The following is a 26916-nucleotide window of genomic DNA, read 5'->3' on the forward strand; positions in this document are numbered from 1 at the left end:
CCCCGCTTTGAAATACATTATACATTAATACCCCCATCTGGAAACACAGGCAGGCACACACGCATGAACACACAGACATGTACACATCCCATCCTTCCTCCAAGCAGTTTGCAGGTTGATATGTGGTACTTTCTGCATTTTTATCTTCACCACAACCTTGTAAAGTAGGTAAGGAAATGGCCAAATTTACGTAGATGTGATGTCAGAAGCCATATTTGTGCTGCTTCCATGTAAAACAGAGCAGCAGGTTGATCCTATGTAAACAGGAGAGGAGCTGAACGCTCTTTTCTGGGCTCATCCACACCTACCTTCTGGTCTGCACTTTCTAGGCAATTCAGGTTTTCCACAGCTCAGACCCAGAACTTTAAAGCATGGATCTGTGCCTGGAAACGCAGCACAAAAGAAAGTCTGGATAAGCCCGTTCTCTCTCATCTTTACATCCATACCGTCTGTTCCTTCTGGAGACATCCCCTGCCCCTCTCACTTCCAGTACCAGAGCAGGAAGTGCCTGTACAAAAGACCAAAGGGAGACAAGGCAGGCCAGGGCACAGCTCTCCACGCGTTAACATAGTTTAAGGACAGTTATATGGAGGACAATATTATTATAAGTTGGGGAGGCAAGGCTCCCCTAAAATATCTTGATTCAGTAAAGGGTAAGAATGTAAGTAAACCCATAAATTCATGGGTCTAGTAGGGGTTGGATTTTAAGTCAGTTTTCCTGTGTCCTGGGAACCGCCTGACGGAAGAACCATGACAGGAATGGCCACGCCATTAACCCATTAAGAAAACCATTAACAGAGACTCTCTGGGCCAGACAGAAAATGGGGAAAGCCCAGTCTGAGGTGCCAGAGGGCCAGAGTTTCAGGAGGGAGGGGCAGGATTGCAGTGGGCAATGAGGTAAGTGAACAGCAGGTGCCAGACAATGCCACTCTGGCCCTGCTGATTATGAACACTAAGACGCTCCATGATTCTAAAGGCCTTGTGGATCTCACATCTTCGGTCCCTCACAGCACAATCTGACTTCTGTCATTCTTTCTCCCTCTCATATTCTCGCCTAGCCGCTCCCACTATGGAACACCTTCTTCTGCTGATGCCCCTCTTGGGTCTGGTGAGCGGTGACCTGCCGTTTGTGCAGAGAGGCTTCTGGGACTTTTCCATGGATGATCCTAACGTCCAAGAAGAGGAAGAGGCGTCTGGCATCTTCCCTACGTCAGGAGGGGCTGAGGCTGAGGACACCGTGCCCTTCTATCCGGGCCTCTGCCCCTTTGGCTGCCACTGCCATCTCCGGGTGGTGCAATGCTCTGACCTGGGTGAGTAGGAGCACGGGGGCAAAACAGCAGCCGAAGACTCTGGGGGCCTCAGTTCTGTTGCAAACAGGGAGTAGGTGATGTGCCACTGGATGAGGTAGACAGAGCTAACAAAAGGGCTCAACATATTACTCTGAAAACTATTGTTGGGGAACTTGAAGCGCATGGAGCCTGCTATCGTGGTCCAAGTTTCAGTCACACACTCGGGGCCCAACTGCCTCTTATACACAAGGAAAGGGGAGCCTCCAAATCCCATTGGACTCCAACTTGCATGGTCAGGGATGATGGGTGTTGTGGTCAAACTGTATTTTATTTTACTTATTCCTTGCATTTAATAGCCCACCTTTTCCTCCAATGAGCTGAAGGTGGCACGCATGGTTCTCTGGCTCCTCATTTGATCCCCACAATAACCCTGAGAGGCAGGGTAGGCTGCGAAGCAGTGACTGGTCCAAGGTCACCCAGTGAGCTTCATGGCTGAGTTTTAACTCTGGTCTCCCAGATCTTATTCCAACATGCTAACCACTACACCATACTGAAGGGCCGCAGGTTTTTTGCCCGCCCCCATCTTGCAGTCTTCAGTTCCACCCTCTTAGGCAGGGGTCAGCAACATTTCTCAGCCGTGGGCCAGTCCACCGTCCCTCAGACCATGTGGTGCGCCAGACTATATTTGGGGGGGGATGAACAAATTCCTATGCGCCACAAATAACCCAGAGATACATTTTAAATAAAAAGACACATTCTACTCATGTAAAAATCCGTGGGCCAGATTGAGAAGGCAATTGGGCCACATCCGGCCCCCGGGCCTTAGGTTGCCTACCCCTGCTCTTAGGCTACCCTATATTTTGCAACACATGCCTGGTCTTAATGGTGCTCTATCACCCTCTGTTGGTGGTTATGCAAAATAGCAATTAGGAGGCCAACTAAGAGTAAAATGCAAGGTCTTATATAAAAAAGACATATAAAATAAAGGTAACTGATCAACCATTGTAAAAGAAAGAAAGAAAAGAAAAAAGGAACTGAATATTTCCTGACATTGTTTGAAAGCTGTATGTTGATGGCCCCATTTATCAGGAGTGATTATAGTTTTGGACTTGAGGGTTCTTCTCAAACTTGTGTGTCAGAATATGACAGTATTATATGCTTGAGAGAGACCTACACTTGGTTTTGGTCCAAATTATTTCTAGCAACCCATATTGGTACAAACCTGGAGAGCACCAAGGGGTCTGTGTATGAGAGAGATAGAGAAACTCTCCATGTGCGTTTTAACAGGAGGGAGGTAGAGGTAAAGGTAAAAGGTAAAGGACCCCTGGACGGTTAAGTCCAGTCAAAGGCGACTATGGGGTGGCAGCACTCATCTCGCTTTAGGCCGAGGGAGCTGGCGTTTGCCCGCAGACAGCTTTCCGGGTCATGCAGCCAGCATGACTAAACGGCTTCTGGCACAACGGAACACTGTGCTGGAAGCCAGAGCACACAGAAATGCCATTTACCTTCCCGCTGCAGCCATACCTATTTATCTACTTGCACTGGCGTGCTTTTGAACTGCTAGGTTGGCAGAAGTGACAGGAAGAAGGATACAAGTTAGAGCAGCGTTCCCAATCCATGCCTAACAAACTCATGTTTAACCCAGAAGTGGTTCTAGGTATTGTTGGGTTTCCAGGCAGGACATGATGGGTGGGCACAGCATCCTCAGCCTGCACAGCCTTCTGGAACCCCACATACCTCAAAGGACTAGTGGCTCTGATAGCTCAACAGATTCTGGGCATGGTTCTGCAGGCCTGGAGATCCCCCCACACTCTCAAATCTGCCACTGAATCAAAATATGAGGCAGTTTCTCCCACCTTCTATACACATACAATGGCTCTTTTGTCAACCTCCCATCCCACACTCCATAGATGTTGTACAGACCTGTACAGGTGTTTTGCATGGCAGGTGAAAGAGAGGAAGACCAAATGCCCAGGAGAAACTGGCTCCCTCGTCTCCCAGTTCAGCAGTGCTTTTAAAATCATGCCGTCTGAGTAGGAAGAGCTGGCAGCCAGGGGCCGTTGCATTTTTACTTCAAGGGGAGGGCCTGGCTAGATGAGAGGCAACACGTGCGTCCAGACTAGTCGGTTCCCCTCCTGCAGTGGCAACACATTTTAGAATCCTGTTTGCTGCAAAGATGACATTTCTCTTGCTTTTTGCAGGCTTGCTTTTTGGTCATTATGGGATGCGGGTGGCATTGTGGTCTAAACCACTGAGCCTTGGGCTTGCCGATCAAAAGGTCAGAGGTTTGAATCCCTGCGACGGGGTGAGCTCCCATTGCTTGGTCCCATCTTCTGCCAACCTAGCAGTTTGAAAGCACACAAAAAAAGCGCAAGTAGATTAATAGGTAACACTCCGTCGGGAAGATAAATGGCATTTCTGTGTGCTGCTCTGGTGTCGGTGTTCCATTGCGCCAGAAGCGGCTTAGTCATGCTGGCCACATGACCCAGAGAAACTGTCTGCAGAGCGGACAAATACTGGCTCCCTCAGCCTGTAAAGTGAGATGAGCGCTGCAACCCCAGAGTCGTCTGCGACTGGACTTAACTGTCAGGGGTCCCTTCACCTTTATCTTTACATTGGTCATTAATTTATCTCTGCAGTGCAAGAGTTTCACCCCCAGAATCCTCTGCAACAGTGCAAAGAATTCTGGGAAATGCCTGTTTGATTTGCACCATTCTATATCCCTTTGGGCAGTAAATTATCTTGGGCCAGTCCTGGCTCTGTCCTTCTGGGCTGCTTAGCAACTGCCACAATGCTTTAACCTGCCCTATTAACTTTTCCTAACCATCCTTCTTCACCTGCTTCATCCAGGTCTCAAGGAAGTGCCTAAGGAGATCTCGCGAGATACAAAATTGCTGGATCTGCAGAACAACCACATTACTGAACTACGCAAAGATGACTTTAAGGGGCTGCATCACTTGTATGTAAGTATGGCAAATGCTTCCTCTGCTCAACCTATTACCTCAGCCTTTATTGTGAAAGAGGCTTGTGCAAAGGCTTTGAGCCCCTGTCTCTCTGCTCTGCCTGTGGAGAGATCGCCACAACTCTCACTGCACTCCCTTAAAGCACATTTTAAAAAAGACAGCATTGATCTCCATCTCCTCCTCCTGACCTTATCTGTGCACTACCCCCTGCTGGTAGAATTAGGGTGTGCACCTGCATTTTTCACCCTTGTCAACACAGGGCTTAGCCACACTTACCTTTCCTCCACTCTTTCCAAGCATGGCTTGCGCTTTAAAGCCCCGTGTCCAAACACCCTTTTTTTGCTTTTCCTCTGGAGCTTTCCTCACAAAAACCTGCTCTTTAAAGCTGAATCAGAGCTAACAGCAATTCCAGTTTTAAATTCAGCTTTAAAAAAGTAGGTTTTGTGTAAAGAAAGCTCTGGAGGAAATAAAAGGGCACTTGGACACGAAGCTTTAAAATGTGGATCTGTGCCTGGGAAAAGCAGAGGAAAGGTAAGTGTGGATAAGCGCTGATGGGGAAATGCACTAGAAAGTGTGGGGCAACACTTGCTTCAATGCAACATAATCTTACTTCCCCACAAATAAATCAGGATGAATGCTCAACAAACAGGTCAGTGCCCCATCAATCCTCCTGCATTTATCCCTCATTGTGAGAATCAGAGTCAGGATCTCCCCACATAAGTACCCACTCTTAAGGATATAAATAGCTGCCTTGCACTGAGCAAGTCCCCTGGGTGGGTAGTACTGTTTATTTTGACTGGTATCCGTTCTCCAAGGTCTCAGGCAAGGACCCTTTCCCAAGATTCTTGAGCGTGAAATTCAACAGATTGAGACTGGAACCTCTGATATGCAAGCTTCGGTTTCCCTTCCCTAATATATCCCTTTCTGGACTGAAATGGTGGAAGGTTTCTTCCTTTCTCACTGCCCCATTCCTGGCCACTGGCAAAGTTACCTGGAGGATGGATTCCATTCCCTGTTCTGTGCCCACCCCCACCCCCCACATACCCTGTCCCTCACACAGTTTCTTTCTGTGGATGCAGGCCTTGGTCCTGGTGAACAATAAGATCTCCAAGATCCACCCAAAGGCCTTTAGCCCACTGCACAAGCTGCAGAAACTCTACATCTCCAAGAACAACCTGGTGGAGATCCCTCCTAACCTTCCCAGCTCCTTGGTTGAACTCCGCATCCATGATAACAAGATCAAGAAGGTCTCCAAGGATGTCTTCAATGGGCTCAACAACATGAATTGCATTGGTGAGACATGGGTGCTGTTCCTCCCTAGACATGCTTTGTGAGCTGTCCCATTCCATGAGTTTTCTGAGGAACTTAGGAAACTGGTCAGAATAAGCACTGGTACTGCTAGGGATGGAAGGACCTGACTCCATCAGGCTCTTGTACTTTCTCCAATCTTAAATTCAACCCTCCATGTTTCTGCAGCAATTTGCAGTTTCATTTTCTTTTATCCTCATCAAAATTTGCCAGCATTTTAGTGCAAATTTCTCTTGATAAACACATTTTGTATGCAGTTTTTACTAATGTACACATTTTTGCAAGCCATTTCTGCTAACAGAATGCATTTTTTATGTTCTTTTCATCAATATATTCATTTTTACACACACTTTCCCCTGATATGTGCATTTTTGTAAACACTGGTTGGTTGGTTGGTTGGTGGGTTGGTTGGTTGGTTAGAGAACTACATTGCAAAATTCAGATAAGTGCAAATTTTGAAGGTTGGCTGGGTTTAGGTTCTCATACTGTTTTGGAAGGTGTGGATTGGATAGATGTGCCTTTAAATGTGATCTGAAATGGATTCCCCCCCCCACCCCTAGTTACAGCTTATGGTTTGTATAGAGGAGTGAGGCATATGACGAGACCAGATTTAGACTCTATCTTAAATCAAGCCATGGCTTAGCCCAAGCAGCCTAGCACCACCAGCAGGTCGGGGGGGGGGGGAGAGCCCCATGGCCACGATCTTCCCTCTGGGGGTCTTCACAGTCACTAGTTCTCACTAAGCCACAGTTTTGGCTTTTGCATTACCTGCAAACCAGGTCGATATCAGTATATTTTCTACAGACGCATTTGTGTTCAAAGCAGTTTATAGAAAATAATGTGTTTGCATTCAATAGTACAGTAACCATATTAAATAAAAATTATATTATAACTAAAATACAACACTAAGTATCCAATAATTCATTTTAAATATATCAGAGAAAATAATGTGAGCATAAAGCTGATCAACAAATTGCTTAACAATACTCCTTTGCATCTGGCCACCCTAGAGAGAAATGGACATAAAACAATTTAAAAGATGCCAAATGTTGGCATTAAATGTGGGTCTGATAAGAATGGGATGCTTTTGTTCTAGCTGACATGTTTTCTCTCCTCACAGAGATGGGAGGGAACCCCCTGGAGAACAGCGGTTTTGAACCTGGTGCCTTTGATGGTCTGAAGCTGAACTACTTGAGGATCTCAGAAGCAAAGCTCACGGGGGTGCCTAAAGGTAATGTGCGTGACTTCTTTCTCATAGCTTATAGCAATGCCTAGCCACAGCTTTACTTGGCTATTATTAATGTAATTTTCTGGTAGCCAATTGCTCTGTAAGACCAATGCATGCTCCTGGCTTTAGGACATGATTTCATTAAAAAAAAATGGAATTTTGTTGCTGGCGGTGCTTTTTTACTAAAAAAAAATGTTTAGGGGTACTCTCATTTTCCTGCTCTCATTGAAATACTGCCCCTCTATGAGAGGGCAGTACTTAGATTCACAGAATGTTTAGGGCTATGCGTACCCCTGTGTCCCCCCAGAAAAAAGCACTGGTTGCGGGGATGGGCAAGTGGTACAGAAATGTAATCCTACCACTCTTTCCATACAATACATAGATGTATAAAAATAATCTCTCTCCGCCTCCACAACCAGATCTTCCTGAAACCCTAAATGAGCTACATCTGGACCACAACAAGATCCAGGCAATTGAATTAGAGGATCTGATCCGGTACTCCAAAGTCTACAGGTAGTGTGAGCTGGGCTCCTCCAGATGGCTTGTGTATTATTATTTATTTTATCATTTATTAAACTTATATACTACCCTTCATCTAAGAATCACAGGACAGTTTACAGCACAGTAGGTCCGCAACTTATGCAAGAGTTGCCTTCCGGGAATCAGGCCTAAAGCCAAAACCACGTATAGTCAACAGAGATTGGGTTCAGTGGTGGGTGGGATTGCCAAAGTAATTTTTCTTGGAACTCCACCCCAATTTTATTTTTATTTTTTATTTTCTTCCATGCATGTAAATGCACACACGTTAAAGGTGTGTAACTTGCAGGCTTATTGTAGACAGTTTATTCAGCATCCAACCGGTTTATTCAGCATTCACTCTGGACCACTGAGGTTACCTGAACCTCAAACAACAGCAATGGATCCAGGAGGATCCCCAGGCGATGTATCCACTGCCTCAGAGGGAATGCAACCCCATCAAAAGCAGGCAGCCTCCCATCCCTTCTGTACAAGATTGGATCCAAAAGCTGACAGAATATGCCGAATTAGATGGTCTGTCAGAAAAAATAAAGAATAAATCAAAACAGGAATTTGTTTCAAAATGGGAGGTTTTCAAAGAATATCTGAAAAATAAATATAGTAGTTTAAATTCTGTTGCAGCATTCGAGGAACTTCAGTAATAGTTGCAAGGTAGGTATGAGAAATTAGATTTATTAAGAATAAGTTTAATTATGATAAAAGTGTGTATTGGCAATAAGTAATATGAAATTGAAATATGGAGTAGAAGGGAGGTTGGGTCTTTAGTGTTAAGACCAATATATGTTTTATTGTTTGCTAAGAAAATAATGTGTCTATGGTTATTCTTGTGTGTAATTTGGTATTTGTTTTTTTTCTTTTTTCTTGTTGTATCAATAAAAATCTTTTTAAAAAAAGAAAAAGAAAAAACAAAAGCAGGCAGCCTCCCATCCATCTGGTCTAGGGAACCACCCACTAACAGGGCCTCAGCCTTCTCTGGATCAAGCTTCAGTTTGTTGGCTCTCATCCAGTCCATTGCCAAGCCAAGACCTCTAAGATGCCTGCAGGACACATGGGGCCCTCACAAGCCTTCCCTGCAACCTGTCGCAGGTTAACAATTCACACTCTGCCCCCACCCTGGCAATTCTCTGTCCTCAGTTAACTAAACAGCTGCATGGGGGCTTACATGGAGTCTGTTTTACATGGGAAGTAAGGGACATGAGTACATCTGTACCTGTGCACCTTCCTCCCTGCCACAACTGCATTCCCCTCAGTCTGCTAAGCAGCTATTTGGAGGTTGGAAAGAAACACAATGGCCAGCACCAACCAGCAATCGCATGCTGCCACTCAGCTGTCTCCTCACAGCCTTCCCAGTCCTGCCCAGATGATTTGCTCTGGGAATAGCAGAGGTGTGTGCTGACCAGGTTGCTCCTCCGCAGTCCCATCACACAACTCCCCTTCCCCAGCTGACTGGCACTAGGAACAGGTGAGGAGGGCACAGACATGCCTGCTGCCCAGTTGTTCCCAGCACCAACCAGCTGGGGAGGCACAATGGGTTCCCAATGCACCAGAAGAGCGAGTGGGACCTGGAAGGCTGTGTGAGTTTGCAGGTGTGACAGAGAGCAGGTAGAAGATGCACAGACAAAAACATACTGTGTGTATGTTTTTGTCTGTGCATGGGAGAGGGAAAGGAGGTAAGGAGGTACTTGTCGCCCATCTAGGAGAAGGAAAACTCTGGTCCTGAACCTCTTCTGCCTTCTTTGGGAGAAGAAACAGCTTAGGAGTAAACCCTACACAGATCTGGAGTGGAATTCCTAAGATGGTTGGATGGCGCCTTGTGTGCCTCCTTCTGGCAACTCCTGCAGCCAAGCTGGGGCCAAACATATCACTCTGCTTTCCTTTGGGCCAAGAGTGTGGCTTTGTCATCTGGGTAGCCCAGGACCTCCATACACACTGCCCAGGCTTGTCCCCCAGGGAAGCCACTTTGGTGCTGCTAATCCAGCAGTTTGGCTTTACCCCTGGAGGTGCACTCCATTGTCTCTCAAGACGGATAGACGCCAACAACAATATATTGTCTTGGAGCTAAGTTTGCACTGTGAGAGGCAGCAGGCATGGATAAAGATCTGTGGCATCTATATGCAGCACAAACACAGGGAAATATTCATAGTGAAGTTTAACATTTACAAAATGTATTTTGCCCCTTGCCATTCATACTAGAGGGAGCTAATTGTTCATATAATGTACTCAGCAAGGGAAGGTGGGCCAAAGGTTGGGAGGGCAGCAGCCCGAAGGCCAAAGGCAAGGAGGCTTCTTCTAGAGGTGGACAATTGGAAGCAGCTGTTACCTCCTGTCCTGCTTTAAGTCGGAGGTGAAATAGCAACTCTGCTTCTAGACTTCTAGCACAGCATAGCCTCCTTTCCTTAGCCCCAAGTGTTGGATGGGGGCAAGTGTAAATGGGGGTGGGCTTGTTGTTAAATATTCCCTCCCCCTTCACTGCACTCCCAGTCCAGAGTGATCCCTTCCCCGCTGAATTTTGGGGAGAGGGTGGTGAAAATAAAGGCAACTCTATTCAGAAAGGTGATAGAATGATTCCTGGAGAGAATAAACAGACTCTAGAGAAATAAAGTTAGAGCAACCTAGGAAATGGAGTCACCAGATTTTTTGAGCCCCCAGGCATATTTGCATACTGGCAAAATCACATGCACCCACCAGAGCCCTAGCTACAGGGGGGCTAGACAGTTGTTGGTATTTTTGCCCCGGGTGAAGCCTCCAGAGGGGCACTCCAGCCTGTGTGTGTGTTAGTGCATGTACGCAAATGTGCATGAAGGTATGTGCCAAACTAGGTATTTGAGCCGGGTGTGGACACCTGTGTCCCTGCAAGCACCATGTTTATAACTCCTTGGCTAGAACAACATGCACAGACCATTAAGAGCCAGAATAGCTGCATAATATAAGCCATCTGCACCTGCGGAAATTTCACAACTATTGTGTTAAGTTTCCAAAGCTTTCTTTGTAAAAAATGTGGTGGGTGGGTGGCAGGGAATGCAGGGAGGACAGAAATCAACGAGGGAAAACATCTGAGGCAAATATTTTGTTCATGAAATCATGCAGATAGATGACTTTCCCATTTAGCTTTTCAGATATCTAATATTTCCTCCAAAAGATAGAATAGGAACAAAATGGGAGCCCTATTCATGAATTCAAAAACAGAGTAGGAGGTCTTCAACAGGGGAGGGGGAGCAGAAAATTTCGGGATGGAGTGAGCACACCTCACAGGCAAGTAGACAGGGTTCGCCTCTTTCCCAGTGTAAACCCTTGCCCGTTTTAAAAAATATATATAAACAGGGCAGGTACAGTTCTTTATAAGCAATAGACACAAGAAAATAGAGGCAGCTGGAGCTTTTTGTAAAGCAGGTTTGAAGCTGGTATGAGTTTGTAGCATTGACTTGCACTCAGAACCATCAACTCCTAAATAGTCCTCCCCTTTCAAGTCTCAGCCAGTAGAGGGAGAAAGAGCCATACTTATTAGTCCTGATTCTTAGGCCACTTTTCAGTGTGATGCTCCTCATACATACACCTTCCGTCTTTTGGTTGGTTGGTAGGTTGGTTGGTTGCTTATTAAGCACAATTCTATCCTGCTTTTCTACTACCATTCTGAAAGTGGCTCTCACACAACAGATGCTCCATGAACCACACTGTTTACCCCAAGGCCACCAGACCCAGGCTCTTGCACCTGAGGCTGTTTCCCATAGGACACTCTCTGTCAGAGGACTCTGTGGAGGAAGAGGGTGCAGGCCAGAGCAGGAAGAGAGACTGTTCTCGCCCTGGCCTAGTTATAGCCACTTTCCTCCTGATCACCACACCTGGAGACCTGCTGCCACAGCAGGTGTAGGAACAGGGTAGTTGGCAGGAGGGATCAGGCAGGAGGATCTGCAGAGGTCCCACGACAGCTTTATCTCCATCTTCCACACTTAAAGGAATGCTGCCAGGGGCAAACTCTGTCTCTGACCGGAATGTTGAGCCTTGCATTTGCTGGCCTAAACCATAAATGCAAACAAACCAGGGTGAATGCTCAATAAACAAGATAGCTTTCTTTTGTCTGATTCCTCTCTACGTCATCCTCTCCTGTTTTATAGTTAGGTGGACACTGGCTGACCGCTGCATGTAGCTGTAATGGTTTGTAATTGCAACTGTTTAAGCCCCATTTTATATCAGCAACAGATTTCTCTACACACCTGAAATGTGAAGCTTCCAGCAATCAGAGAAAGAACTGGAGGAAGGGCATTAAGGAAGCAGAAAAGAGGCAGAGTGACAGGCAGCCATATTCCAAATCCAGACTTGGCAATGGGGGCTTCCCAACCCCAGGCCCCTACTGGCCAAACGGAAGATACTGTTCAGTTGATTAGGCAAGGAAAGAAGGCCTGGCTAAGCTTGAGGTTTCATGCTGCCTCTCTGCCAACCACAGGGACCCAATGTTGCACAGCCATACGCTTTGGGGCTTGAATGAGACTCTGCTGGGTCCCACCTTCTGAGTCACAGATGCACGGGGCTTTGGGCTAGAGCAGCCAGTTATGCATCACCAAAAAAGGAGGGCAGAAAGAATATCAATTTGCCTACAATGTGCATATGTATTGTACGCCTACTTGGTCTGCTGACCAGGTGCTGCTAACTGTTGATAGAAACCCCTAGCCCCCCCCCCCCCGTTTATGGTTCCTTTTTTTAAAAAAACAGACTGAGGTCAGCCCTCAAAACGGAGGATCCTTTCAAATAACGGACTGTCCTCTAGCAACCCTACAAAACAGAGGACCACCCTGTGTAAAGCTATCCATCCTAATTTTGGCTGTAGCCCTGAACACCCTCCTTTCTCCCCCATTACTCTTCAAGAGTCCAGCCCTTTTCCAAGAGACAGATTTTGATTCACTTGACCTTGGTGATATTTGGAAGCCACTGTTGTTTTCCCTTTGTTTTCTTTGTCACCTCCCCTTCCTTTCTTCCCGCTAGGCTGGGCCTGGGACACAACAACATCCGCATGATTGAGAACGGCAGTCTGGCTTTCCTGCCCAGCCTACGTGAGCTGCACTTGGATAACAACAAGCTGTCACGAGTTCCTCCAGGACTGCCTGGCCTCAAGTTTCTGCAGGTACCAGAGGGGTCGGGGGTGGTTTGTGGCAGAGGTGAGCAAATGCAGGACCAGTTTCAGGAGTAGGCAAGTTTGGGCAGCTGGTAGGACCCTACATTCATGAAGGTATCCAGCAACTGAGAACCAGGACCATCAGTGTTGCAGATAGGTCATCTTGCAGCTTCCTCTTTAGGCTGGCATGTGTTTTGCTTGAGTTGTGAAACAAACAATTAACATTTTTCTTCTCCCCAACCATCATTTCATGGTTTGCAACCGCCTCTACATTCCTGATATATTAACAGTAGGGGTGAACTAGATCTGGCCAGATCCTTTTCTTCCCAACTGCCTGTGGGTCAAGTTTGATCAGTGGGCGAGGCCACCCATCAGTTAAATCACTTGATCTCACAATGACATCGGGAGAACTATTTCTGCCCGTGCAGACACAAAGTTGGCACAAAGTGTCTTGTACAGAGCTATGCAAGCCACAGCACTGCGCACCAGCTGCGCATCAGGTAAGTGTTGGGACTTGCAAAGCACAAGGCTTTACAGGGACTGCAGACCAGTCACCAATGCCTGCTCTGGTGCTCCCTTTGGCCCAACTGCATCTTTATCTGCCCCCCAACTGATGTTATATATGGTGTCAGGCAAGTGAGCGTGGCTTGGTCAAAACAGGCAAATGTGGAGGCCTGGTGGGTCTACGTAGGCCTGAAGGCAAGAGGTTTCCAAACAAATACAGTTTGCCAACCTTGATAATTATAATTTTTAAAAAACACCGTTTGAGCATGTGAAGTTTTTGCATTTTAAAAACTCATTGAAATCAGCACCGTCATGGCTAGGTAAATAAAATGGGGGTTTCTTTTGCTGTCCTGAAGTTAAACACATCCACTTCTTTAAAAAGAAAAGAAAATCAACAGTAGAGATTCCCAAGATGCTAAAAAAATGTACGCCAACAGCTCATTCAGCATATTGTCTGCAGTCCTATGAAACCACAGCACACAGCTGAGCTTACCTTGAGGAGCCTTGCAGGATCTGAGTTGTCATATCAAAGGAGAGCTCTTTCCCAGGTCTCAGCTGCTTCACCAGCTGACAGACGCAAACTCAGTGAATCTCCCACCTCTGGGTAACCAAGTCTCACTTCTCCTTCCACAGGTTGTGTACCTTCACTCCAACAACATCACTCACATTGGTGTGAACGACTTCTGTCCCGTAGGCTTTGGGGTAAAGCGGGCTTCGTACCACGGCATCAGCCTCTTTTCCAACCCTGTGCCCTACTGGGAGGTCCAACCAGCTACTTTCCGCTGCGCTACGAATCGCTTGGCTATCCAGTTCGGAAACTACAAGAAATAAAAAAGTTAGAGGAGGGTGATGGGGAGGGAGGGTGGGATGAAGGGACAGAGAAAGCCATTGGGAAACCTGGGGGTAGGGGTGGGGGGTGAGCAAGGGAATGTGGAAAAGCAAAGGCCATTCTGGGGAGGAGGGAGCCAGTGGGGAGGACCCAGTCGGGGTAATTAAAGAGACCTGGCAGAATACCAGCCAATGCCCAAGGAAGAGAAAGGGATGGGATGGGAAGGGAAGGGAAGAGTTGACATGTGGAGGGAAAGAGATACAGATCTTACAATTTGACCAGCTTCAGACCTTCAGCCCATACAATAACGCTGCATTTTCAATGAATTCGTTGTGCTAGACAAACTTGGTTGTTCCTTTGAGAAGGATCACTACTGCTGCCCTGGGGTGGGGCAGGATGTGGGGATGCAGAGGATTCTCCACCACCAGAAGTTGCCGTCGTTGGAGAAGGGCAGCGGCTTGGTTTTAGGACCCATGCTCTGCATCCAGAAGATCCCAGGTTCAACCCCTGGCACTTCCATGTCAGTTTAGGCATGTCCCCTGTCTGAAATACTGGAGAGCCACTGCCAGTCAGTGCAGACAACACTGGCTAGATGCTTCAATGGTCTGGTTCGGTATATGGCAGTTTCCTGTGCTTCTTTCTATCAGATGCTCTTAAGGCAGATTCACAAATTACAGCTTTTCACTCTCAAGTCCATGAATCCATGGGGTCACATGTATTGGTAAACAAGGCAATGGCCACATCAGTGTATTCCCCACACACCATACATTGAGGTGAACCTTTCCCAATCCACTACAGCCATTCCTACATTACAGTGTGCATGTATCTCAACATAAAAGTGTAGGGCTGTATGTGCACAATAATGTAACATGGGAATGATGCCCGAATTTCATGCACAGATTTAGTCCTTTGCCGACTACCCAAATGGCTGTGGGTGCTCTTGGCAAATATCTATGTGAGAATATCCCCACCCCCCGCCCCCACCCCCGTAAAGCAGTTGTACCATCCAGTTTCCAGAGGGGATGCCATTTTCCAGACTCCAACCTCTAGATCTGGGCAGCTGTGCACATTATAGGAAGTGCTGAAAACTGAGTGCCTATGTGAATTCTGCATATCTTTTACTGCATTTGCTCAAAATTCAAAAACAGCCTCTGTGTAATAAAAAAGAAAGAAGAGGGAAACACTGCTGATGTTACAAATGTTTACCAGTTTTATACCAGCTTAGTCACGGTGGTTTCCTCTGACACAATCCTGGAAAGTGAGGTTTGGTGAGCAAAACTGAAAATTCTCTGCTCCCTCCTCCTATACATTTCCCAGGGTATTCTGGGGAAAGGAAATGACCATAAAATCAGTTTCAGGCTGTAGTGTAGCCATTTTAAATCTGAGTGGCAGCCCCTAGCAATTTGGCTTCCAAATCAGAGTGATCCAAGACAACCATTATTCTGCTCCCATTGAGATCTTTATTGTAGAAAAATATCTACAATAGGGGTCTTCTGGGTGCACATGGCACCTGAAAATGGCGGGTGTACAAGAATGTTAAGATCGGAACAAACCTTTTGCGGCCTTCTTGGCCCTATGCGGACATGCAAAGGATAACACGAGTGTGACCCAACCCCGTGTGACCACAGAGCATCGTTCAGCTCAAACCCACAGCTCCTCCTCCAGTCTAGCTCCTAACTGCCACGTCTGGCCCCACGTTTGTGGCAGGGTTGGGCAGATGCTGGGAGCCAGCGGATGAGCATCACCGCTCCCATTTTCACTCCCTTTTGCAATGAGGAAAGCCCAGCCAAGTGAGTGACAGCATGTGCTGCCTCCAACCTGCCCAGGCTCTGCATAGAGGGGGAGGCTGCCCTGGAGTCCCCTGCGGTGGGATAGGGCAGGAGCAAGGAACCTTTTCAGCCCAGGGGCTGCCTTCCCATTCTGGGGGCCACATGCCAGTGCCAGTCGGGGCCAGAGGCAAAAACCGGCCAAGCAACGAATGTAGACTAGACATGTATGCTTTGCACAGTATGCTTTGCACAGAATGTTTCCTTTGCACAGTAGGCTAGACACCTCCTCCAACCACCATCCAGGCAAACAAGAGCTGTTGCAGCCAGGGCACATTGCAGCCAGACCAAGACGCTGCGGCCTGGGGAAGGTCCCAGGGGTCTGAGGCAGGGGGAAGGGAGGTGCTCCCTCAGTTCCCAACCCCTCCTCTGCCTTGCCCTTGCTTACCTGGGTGCCTGAGGGGCTCCCAAAGGCCAACTTCCCTGAGCCATTCCAAAATGCAGAAGCTGGCAGTGCTGATCGCCTTGAAGACCCAAACCCCAAGGACAGTGTCCAGGCTCCCTGAGGCTCAGAGGGTGGTGCCAGGTAGACGTGAGGTGGGTGTAGCCTGATACGGTGGAGGTGAGGTCTAGTAGTGCTTGCTGGGGCCACAGAGGGCAACAGCGCTTGCCTGTGCAGCCCTGGTGCCTCAGGAGGGAAGCCTGAAGGACAAGAGGGAAGGGGGTGGGGGACAGCCCACCTCCCTCTCTGAATGCTGTCCCAGAGACCCAGAGAAGGAGGCTGGAGACCCTGACATTTCAAGTCAACTCTCAGACACCAAGCAACCCCAAACCAGATGCAGAGCACAGATTTCAGGCCCAAGCACTAATCGCTGCCGGGTGTGGCTAGGCACACCTGGAGAGGATGCTGAAGTTGGTTAGGGACGACTGGAGATACAAATAAAACAAATGAATTTCCCCATCCAAGTTCTGCAGGGGGTGGGAGGAAATCAATGTGGGAGAACACATGACACCCCCTGGAGAAAAGGGTGTGTGTGGCAACAAAGCTTGTCTGAAGCCGTTTGTATTTTTAAATATATATAGAAGGAATGTTCTTAGAAGAGTAAGACTAGATTTTAAGGCAAGATCCAGCAGCTCCAGAATAGAAGGGAAAGGGTGTGTGCACTTGCATATATATATATATATATATATATATATATATATATATATATGCCCCACCAATGAAGGAACTTATGTCACAGTTACCTTTTTTGCATGGCTTCTTATATCTGTTTTTGACCCAGCAAAAGTGATGCCTGCGTATACAAAGAATGGCAGTTGATTGGGGCTACAGGAGAATAATTTTGGAGATGAAAACCCCAGTTTACGCTCACTTCCTTTAGTCCAGTATTGCATGGTGGAGTTCTCTCTTTAATTAAAGGAACTCCAGTTTTGGTTCCACTTGCTCTCCCTGAGCACTGCAGTGTCTCTCCTATGCACAGCCACTTGGCAGCCATTTACACAGCACCTGGCAACCCCTGTGGCGTCTTCCCTAGTGCCTTAAAATTAACTTCGCACCACCACAATGCCTTTGATTCCATTTCCTAAACTGTCAGCAGGCGGATCTGTTGCTTTGCTTAGCCATTTGGTTAAAGTGAGGAGGGGGATGAAACTTGGAATGTCGGGAAGGTGGTTGCTATTACAGATAACTTGCATTCCCACAGTGACCTATGTAGAAAATAAAAACCGTTTAATGGATAATGGTACCCATTTCCTTCAGAGTCTTGAGGCTGGAACCTCTGGCCTTCTTGTGAATTTGACTTCTAAGCCTTTGGCTCTCTATCTGGATGTAGGGAATGTCTTTGTAAGACTGTCTTTGCTCTCTTTTTTAAAACATCTCTTTGGGTTGTTGTTTTTTAAACGCTCTCTTAAACCATGTGCAATATTAACTTCTGTAAAGGTGTCCAATAAAATTAGTGATAATTGCTAACCTTTAATGGCTGTGGATCATTTTGTGGAGGTGAATAGAGTCTTTCCTACATGGAAACGTCTGTTCTGGACTGATTTGGGTACAGATCACCACCTTCTGAGGGAGTCCAATCCACTGCTAAACTGTCAGAAAGTTCTTACTGATGTTTAATGTAACACCTATTATAGAACCCATTCAATATTTCTGTGATTTCGTAATAGAAAACCTTTGACTTCACAATTATTGCTAAATGCAAATCTATTTTCTTCCATAAATGTACAAATTATTACTAAAATCTCAATATCAAATATTTAAATATTTAAGTGTTTTCTTCTAAAAATGTGTATATGTGTATTCATTTCCTTATTAGAAGCAAATCTGTTACACCTGCTTCTATATACACACAGGTCCCTCTTTACAAACTTTTTCTATGCAAAAATTCACTTATCCAAACATGAGGAATTAGTACCCAAACCTCAGGGTAGTAACCAGAGATTCAGATATCCAAACAGAGAGCATTATTTTTCTTTTTTCTTTGCTTTTTACTGATTGGTTGAGGAATGGAGGGAGGGATTGGAAAAATGAGCATTTTTTCCCTAAGTTTTCTTCGGTTGGGAAGACTTTTCAGGGACAAAATGCCACAGTCAGAAACGTATTAGAAATTTCCCCATAGGAATCAATGGAAATGGTCAACTCGTTATGTGAACAATTGCCAAACAAATGATTTCCAGGCAGGGGTGCCAAGCTGAATAAAATATTGGAGGCGAGGGTGGCAGGTAAGCCCTGCCCTGCATAATCAATCACATGACACAGTGCGCGCGCACACACTAGTTGAAGGCAATGCTCATCAACTTTGGGAGGACAGCCCCATCAAATGATTTGCTGGGGGGGGGGCTGAAGACCCCTCAAGCCCCTAGGAGTTGGCTTCTATGTTTCCAGGGAGTGCACTGTGTTCAGTGAGTGGGACTGGCATGTGCGTGTGTCAAATTTCATTTCTTCATTTTCTCCCTTACTGTTATGATGGACATATCCCAGTTAACTTTATGATTATCAAATTAATTATTGCTTTCTTGGAACCCAATTCTTCTATCATGATTATGAAAATATTATCCTTGCTATAAATATATATGAAATCTGTGTTTGATACATTCTGGCTTTACATATTGTGTGCATAGTTTTGAAGACATAATAGGAGTTCTGCCCTTATCTGGACCTGGAACCAAAATAAGCATTCTGAATGTGGATATGTTAGGATAGGCTGGTTCACTTTGCCTGCTCAGCATGTAATGCTGGGTGAAAGAACTTAAAGCTTCTCATAAACTGAATTCTGAGGTTGCCTCTTTGATATGCTTTAGCCAGGGCCAGCCCACCCATGAGGCAAGGTGAGGCAACCACCTCAGGTGGCAGGATCCACAGGAGCAACAGGTCCCAATGTAGATATTTACTCCCACCTTGTTCCTGATGTAGATCTTCACCCACTCAGCCCCTCCAAGTGTCCCTATTTTCCAAAGCCATCCCTGATTTAGAGAAGCCGTCCCAGTCTCTGATTTGATCCTCAAATGTCCCACTTTTCCTTAGGATGTCCCTATTTTCATTGGAGAAATGTTGGAGGGTATGGAGTCATCTGACCCCTGAGCCATCTGAAGGGAAGCTTTTTTTTTAAATGTTTAATGTTTTATTATGTTTTATGTATGTTAGAATCTGCCTAGAGTGGCTGGGGCAACCCAGTAAGATGTGTGGGGTATAAATAGAAAAATTATCATTATGTAATTGGATATCCCTATTTTCATTGAATAAATGTTGGAGGGTATGCTCACCCCTTTTTCCCTGGCAGGGGGGAAGAAACCATTTTGTGGTTTGCCTCAGGTACCAAAATGTCTTGGGCCAGCCCTGGCATTATCAGAGACCATAGTCCACAGCAGAACTCTTGATCAGCTCAGCTCCTCTTTTGTTCCAGTGGAGTTTGTGCAGGAGAATGTTGGCTCTTTCGTGCTCCCAGACAGGAAAGCCTCTACTGTGTCAGCTGCAATAGGGAAATTAGCTAGACTAGGATGGGATATGGCTTGGGTTATTGCCTAGAGACAAAAAGCTTGGGTAGTGTCTGTCACAAGGGGGCAGACTCAGAGACTGAAGATACATTTGCACACAAGAAATATCTCAAGTCTTTACAGTCAACTACAATTGTGCAACCTGAATTTGCCAGTGTGAGTCCACTTGGTCCAACGTTCCCTTTTACAAGAAGAGGCGTCTATAATTTAAAACATGTAGCTAATGCCTTCCAGGGTGCTTTTTAGACAGAAGCAAGTGGAAGGATTTGAGCCAATGCCTTCACAGGGCTGGGGAAGGGGATTTTTATTGCCTGCCAAAGGGAAAAGCATTGTTGGGAGCAGTCCATTCTAGGACAGAGAGAGGATAATTGTTTTCTCCCCTCCCCCTCCCTGGACTCAAAGTGGCTCTAACAGCATCACCAAGAAAGACAGCAGCAGCAGTAAGTGATGATGCTGACATGAAGCAATGGGAGGAATGTGGGTCCAGGAGGCCATTCTGGAGGCGGGGGGGGGGGGGTTGTATAATTACAGCAAGGGTGTGGAACAGGACCTCTGATGCCTTGTGTGAATTCTGTGCGGAGGAGAGGGGGCAGCCAAGCTGCAGGACTTATTATCACTGCAGCATCTCAGTTTTCAAAGGGCATCACAGAATATCAGTACACACTGCCCACTTCTCTGAGCGGTGAGGTGTTCTAGGGACAAGGCTACAGTTTGGATATGAGAGGGGGGGAGAATGGGGGGAGAGAGGACTTGTAGTTATTTAATCATGGTGCCTTTATAATTTTCAAATACACGAGGAAGCAGTCTCCTAAAAACAGACAGAAGAAAACCCAGTTCCCACTTGCTCTGATTGAACACCTCAGGAGAAGAGGAAGGGGGGGGGGAATAAGCCCTCAGGCTCTACCTCTGCAGGAAACTCACCAGGGACATTAAGAAGAAGCATCAAGGTTATTTTGGCAATTCCCTTGCTCCGCTCTTTCCAGGAACAGACTTTGGTAATCTTTGGTAGTTTGGCACCCTGAGCAAGGCCAAAATTTGCTGCCCCAAAATGGATCTTCTCAATTATGGCTACCCCCTCAGATCAGCATCCTGTGCAAGGGAACCTCCGTCACTCCCAAAATCTGGCTTTGGTTCCGTGCTTTAAAGCTTCGTGTCTGAGCACTCTTTTTGTCCCAGAAAACCAGCTCTTTGAACAACATTTTGGGAGCAAAATAAAAGGGTGCTTTAAAGCGCAGGCTGTGCCTGTAACGTGCAGAGGAAAGGTAAGTGTTGATTTGCCCACTCACAGGATAAAGAGCAAAGAAAGATGGTGGTATTATGGGGCCTTACATCATGGGGGGAGGCCATGTTGCTGAACTACAACTCCCATCATTCCTGACAATTAGACATGTTTGCTGGGGGTAATGTGAGTTGGAGTCCAACAACATCTAGAGGGCAAAAGATTCTCCACCCTTTCTTTGGAGACAGGAGGACTTAGGCTGCATCCATTTGTTCTTTAGTCCTTTAGTTGTGTCCGACTCTTCGTGACCCCATGGACCAGAGCACACCAGGCACTCCTGTCTTCCACTGCCTCCCACAGTTTGGTCAAACTCATGCTGGTAGCTTCGAGAACACTATCCAACCATCTCGTCCTCTGTCGTCCCCTTCTCCTTGTGCCCTCCATCTTTCCCAACATCAGGGTCTTTTCCAGGAAGTCTTCTCTTCTCATGAGGTGGCCAAAGTATTGGAGCCGCAGCTTCAGGGTCTGTCCTTCCAGTGAGCACTCAGGGCTGATTTCCTTAAGAATGGAGAGGTTTGATCTTCTTGCAGTCCATGGGACTCTCAAGAGTCTCCTCCAGCACTATAATTCAAAAGCATCAATTCTTTGGTGATCAGCCTTCTTTATGGTCCAGCTTTCACTTCCATACATCACTACTGGGAAAACCAGAGCTTTTTACTGTACGCACCTTTGTTGGCAAGGTGATGTCTCTACTTTTTAAGATGCTGAGGCTGCATCCATACCAAAGAAGTAAAAGCACATTACTTCCCCTCAAGAACACCTGTTCCAAAATTCCTTTTGATTTTGGGAGCTTTAAGAAGGAGATCATGAGGCAGGCAAATATAAAGGTCAAGGTCGAGGGGTGTGACTTGGTCCACTGACCTTTGTGACTGGAGGAGGTCCATTCTCCAGCACCTGCAACTCTGAGTGGACCCCATCCTGCCTATCTGGCAATCCAGGCAGGTCCCTGGAAAGGAGACTGTCTGGGAAGTCTAAGTGCTGCAGGTAACACCAAGACACCTTTTTCTCCAGGCCACCCGGCAAGTGAGAAGGGAGACAGGGCAACCAAAATGTAAAAGGACTTGGAGCAAACACCTTATTAGGAAGGCTACGGTGTTTTGGTTATTGTAATGGGGGAGGGGGAGTCAGTGTGTATGTGGTGTGTATAAAACGAGGCATGGATTGAGTATAGTGGCTAGAGAGATGCTTGTGTTGTCATCCCTGAGGGTGGTTCGGAGGAGATTCGGGACAAACCAAAGAAAGTGCTTCTTCACGCTGCACATAAAGGGGGTCAGAGCAAGACACTCAGCAAGGTTCAAAGGTTTGCGTCCACATTCAAGAAAGGCTAATTGCAAAAAGACAAATTTAGGATGGTAACAAATAAATAAATAATATAAAACTGAAGCGCTGCTATCAACATAGGACCAACTACTTACTTTATTAATGAAACTGTATCTATAAGCATGTAAACACTTCTTACAATAATCTCTCAGTATGCAAAGTCTAGTGATGGCTATACAAATAATACAGTCATCTGTACTGGGTTGTAAAACTTTTGAACTGGTCCCTTTAGCTATGCTTTTAAGAACCATTTGACCTGCAGCAATTTTATCATCTTCCCCATCTGACAAAGAAAGGAAATCTGAGCCTCTCACAGAATCACAGCATCCACACAGCTCTGGTGATAGTTTGTGATAAAGTTCCTTGGTGCCAAATCAGCCTCCTTCCTGTCTTTCTCTCTTTATCCCTTATCTCTCCAGTCCATCCCACCATCCCAAACTAGAAAACTTTTGTTGCCATGGCAACGTGACCCAACTACTCAAGTCTCCATCTGCCTTAGGAGCTGTTTTAAATTTAGATGTGCGTGTCTCCCTGCCTCCCTGCCCCCTCTGACACAGCGCAGCAAGCAGAGCAAAGATGAGAGGCCGGGTTCTGCTGGGGCGGCTGCATGTGCCTTTGCTACTGAGAGGGGTAGGGCAACTACCCTGAGAAGGAACAGCTGTAGCTCAAGGGCAGAGCATCAGCTTTGCAGGGAAAAGGTCCACTGTTCAATCCCCAGCATCTCTAGGTAGGGCTGAGAAAGACCCTCTCCCAAAACCCTGGAGAGGCAACCACTGTGGCAGGCAACACTGAGCAAGGTGGAACGATAAAGCAATACGACACATTCCCATGTCCCTGTTTCTTCTGTAACTGGGCCTTTGACAGAAGCTGCAGACATTAGCAAGAGGTGTTCCTCTTCATGATGTGAAAAGGGTTGCTTGCTGCTTTCTGCACTTCACGCTGCTGTCTAAAAGCACAAGAGCAGGGCATGCTATTGTTTTCTGGACCATTGGCATCTCTTGCACACTAGTGATATGTGGACAGAATGGCCTTCTCTTCACCTGTGAGTCTGTGTGCAATGCAATTCGTGCACAAGTCATGTGGAACAATATACCTAGTACAAAACATTGATTCTTCAGACTTTAAATTGCATGTGTATCATATTTTATATCCAGTGGGGGGGGTATAAACTTGCTGGCCCTCTTATTTGATGGGGAGGCCATTTAAAACTAAAATGCTAATAGTGTCAAGAAAAGGCTTCAGTGTTCAGACAGAGACATTTATGGGTCCCTATAACTACCAGCCTCTTCCTTGTGGCCCCAGGATATGAATCCAAGTGCACACAACTCTACTACTCATCATTTGACACTATTGCCATTCCTGTTACCATCCCATTATTTGCAGAACAATATCCCAAATTCTACACACCCACACACCCACAAATGAAACAAGACTCAAAACTTGAGCAAAGCTGACACATGCTAAAATAAAGAGTATAGAGGTCCTGGCTCACAGGATCTCTCCCAGAGTGCACAGATATTGGTGCAGAATTAAAACAGTGCTAAATCTGAGCCATCTCACAAGTGCCCTTCAAAGTCACAACTGTGGGCAAAGGAATGTGGTGCAACGTTAGGCAATTGACACATTAGGAACTCCTGGACAGCATCACGGACATATGCGTATTTCTCCTGGGAGGCAATTCATTAACAAGAAGTATGCTACCCTTCACCACACAGCTTAAAATGTCTGGTCATGTTGTACACCCGTGGTTCTGTATCCCTTCGTGTCCAGGCTCTCCCTGTCCAGTGAGGAAGTAGAACTCATGACTCCAGTTTTGCCAAAGGCTTTTATTGTCTGTCAGACTGGAATTGTACATAAGGCAAGTCACAGGTTGCAAGGATCAGCGGTTACATGAGAGGTCAAAGGCATGGCTAGGTACCAGTTAAGAACCAAAGCCTTCCCTCTATGCACCTTCCTTTTGAAGCATGGGTTGGGCACAGCATTTAGTGCAGCAAGTGGCTAAAGCAGGGGTCAGCAACCTTTTTCAGCCATGGGCCGGTCCACCGTCCCTCAGAGCATGTGGTGGGCTGGACTATATTTTGGGGGGGGGGATGAACGAATTCCTGTGCCCCATAAATAATCCAGAGATGCATTTTAAATAAAAGGACACATTCTACTCATGGAAAAACACGCTGATTCCCGGACCATCCGCTGGATTGAGAAGGCGATTGGGCTGCATCCAGCCCATGGGACTTAGGTTGCCTACCCCTGGGCTAAAGTCTTCAGAATGGGCGAGCAAACAGACACTCCTTTCCAGCGGGCTGGCTAGGCAAGGACTGTGTACACCAGTGCTGGTGTCTCTGTGTCTTTTGTAAATCATTTCAACCTAAAAGTTCACTTTGCAAACTCTCCTGCAGCACTGGCTAGTAGCATCCAACAATTCTATGATTCTATGATTCTAATTAATTCACTACCAGCGCCTACAGTGGTTGTGCTCACCAATGTATATAATGTACTATCTGCCAACACAATATTGGCAGCTATGTTATCATCTGCACCTGCTAAAGAATCTACTGCTGTAACACTATTGTTGCACCACTAATGATCAAATGTGAGTCTTCCCCCATCAGAAATCAGGAGGAAGTTGAAGACACTGAAAACACTATGTCCAAGTCAATCACATCTGGTAGAACATCAGGACATAAGGACTTTATGAAAGTTTCTTTCAAGTTCATAAACCATGACCCAAATGGCAATGACTTAGAACATTTTCATCAAAATGACTGACACTATGTTAAACGTAGAGCATGTTTTAGGTTTCCAGGATATTTTCAGCTATTACTAAAGTGCCCCCTACGGCAAAAGAACGTAGAACTATTTACTGGGAAAAGCCAAATGAGAAGCATTTAGAGCAATCCTTTCACTGTAGACGTGCTATTGGGGGAACTACTCAACATCTACTTTGCCTCTGCCTTCAATGCCCAGCCTTGTGATAATAGAATAAATGATGCAAGGAGCAAGCTGCAGCCCAAGATAGAAAAAGAGTTGGTAAAGGATCACTTAGCTACTTTAAATGAATTCAAATCTCCAGGGCCTGATGAGCTGCACCCAAGGGGACTAATGGAGCTTGTGGATGTACTCAGAGCCTCTGTCTATAATATTTGAGAATTCTTGAAGAACAGGTGAGGTCCTTGCAGACTGGAGGTGGGCAGATGTCTCCAACTTCAAGGGGGGGGGGAGAAGATCCAGGCAACTACCAACCACTCAGCTTGACATTGATACCAGGAAAGGTCCTAGAACAGATACTTAGTCAGTCTGTGAGCACTTAGAAAAGGATGCTGTGGTTACCTATGTGGTTACATAGGTTTCTCAAAAACAAGTCTTGCTAGAAAACTTTGATCTCTTTTTTTGATAGCATTACAAGCTTGGTGGATCAGGTGTATGCTGTGGACATAGTGTATCTTGATTTCAGTAAGACTTTTGACGAAGTCCCCCATTATATTGTTGTAGAGAAGCTGGTGAAATAGGGGCTGGATGAGATAGTTGTTGGGTGTATTTGTAGCTGGTTCCTTGTCATCCTGGGGAAAAGTAACAAGTGGGGTGCTATCAGGTACTGTCCTGGGCCTGTTGTTGTTCAATGTCTTTATAAATGACTTGGATGAAAGTATTGAGGGGGTGCTCATCAATTTTGCAGATGGTACCAAACTGGGACTGGTAGCTAATGCTGCAGAAGACAGAATCAGGATTCAAAATGACCTTAAGAGTTTGGATTTGATATCCTGCTTTATCACTACCCTAAGGAGTCTCAAAGCGACTAACATTCTCCTTTCCCTTCCTCCCCCACAACAAACACTCTGTAAGGTGAGTGGGGCTGAGAGACTTAAAGAAGTGTGACTAGCCCAAGGTCACCCAGCAGCTGCATGTGGAGAAGAGGAGATGTGAACCCGGTTCACCAGATTACTAGTCTACCACTCTTAACCACTACACCACACTGGCTTTGGAGAACAAAATGAATTTCCATAGGACAAATGTAAGATTCTGCAAATAGGCAGGAAGAACAGGCAGCTGCACAAATATAAGATGGGGGGACATCTGGCTTGCCATTAGCACATATGAAAAGGATCTAGATAGGTCTTAGTAGCCCACAAGCTGAACATGCGCCAACATTGTGATGTGGGGTGGAGGGGATAAAAATGCTAAAGCTGTTCTAGGTTACATCAGCATTAGTATAGTGTCCCACTCTATTATACACCTGAAATACTGTGTCCAGTTCTGGGCACCACAATTTAAGAAGGATATTGACAAGCTGAAACATGTGCAGAGCAGGGCAACCAATATGATCAAGGGTCTGGAAACCAAGCCTGATGAAGAACAACTGAGGGAGTTAACTGAGAGGAGATATGATAGCCATCTTCCAATATCTAAGTGGCTGTCACATGGGAAATGGAGCAAGCTTGTTTTCTCCTGCTCTGGAAGGTAGGACTGGAACCCATGGCTTCAAGTTACAAGAAAGGAGATTCCAACTAAACATCAGAAAAGAACATTCTGAAGGCAAGAGCTGTTTGCAGTTGAACGGATTCCCTCAGAAGGTGGTGGACTCTCCTTCCTTGGCGGTTTTTAAGCAGAGGTTGTCTGGCCATCCATCTGGTACCGAGAATTCCCTGCGACTACTTTGTGGTGAATGCTTTGGGGCTGATTTTAGGGATCAAAGAAAGGGGGTGCAACTATTATGCAGTGGCGACCATTATGTGGTGAAATACAGTACTTTAAGTTGAGATTCCTGCATTGCAGAGGCTTGGACTAGGGACTCT

At 46.2% G+C, this 26916-nt stretch overlaps 1 protein-coding gene across 1 annotated transcript in view; it reads left to right on the forward strand.

Annotated features, from left to right (window-relative positions):
• The window catches only part of BGN (biglycan), a 43502-nt gene extending 25995 nt beyond the window's left edge, over positions 1 to 17507 (forward strand). The window contains exons 2-8 of the mRNA XM_081894606.1: positions 1061 to 1310; positions 4140 to 4252; positions 5332 to 5545; positions 6681 to 6791; positions 7208 to 7301; positions 12303 to 12441; positions 13570 to 17507. Coding sequence (XP_081750732.1) covers positions 1070 to 1310; positions 4140 to 4252; positions 5332 to 5545; positions 6681 to 6791; positions 7208 to 7301; positions 12303 to 12441; positions 13570 to 13767 — 1110 coding nt within the window. The 5' untranslated portion in view covers positions 1061 to 1069 and the 3' untranslated portion in view covers positions 13768 to 17507. The remainder of the gene's footprint in view (positions 1 to 1060; positions 1311 to 4139; positions 4253 to 5331; positions 5546 to 6680; positions 6792 to 7207; positions 7302 to 12302; positions 12442 to 13569) is intronic.
• The last annotated feature ends 9409 nt before the right edge of the window (positions 17508 to 26916 follow it).

Source organism: Podarcis melisellensis, assembly GCF_964234715.1.
Source record: "Podarcis melisellensis genome assembly, chromosome: 17".
NCBI lineage: Eukaryota > Metazoa > Chordata > Lepidosauria > Squamata > Lacertidae > Podarcis > Podarcis melisellensis.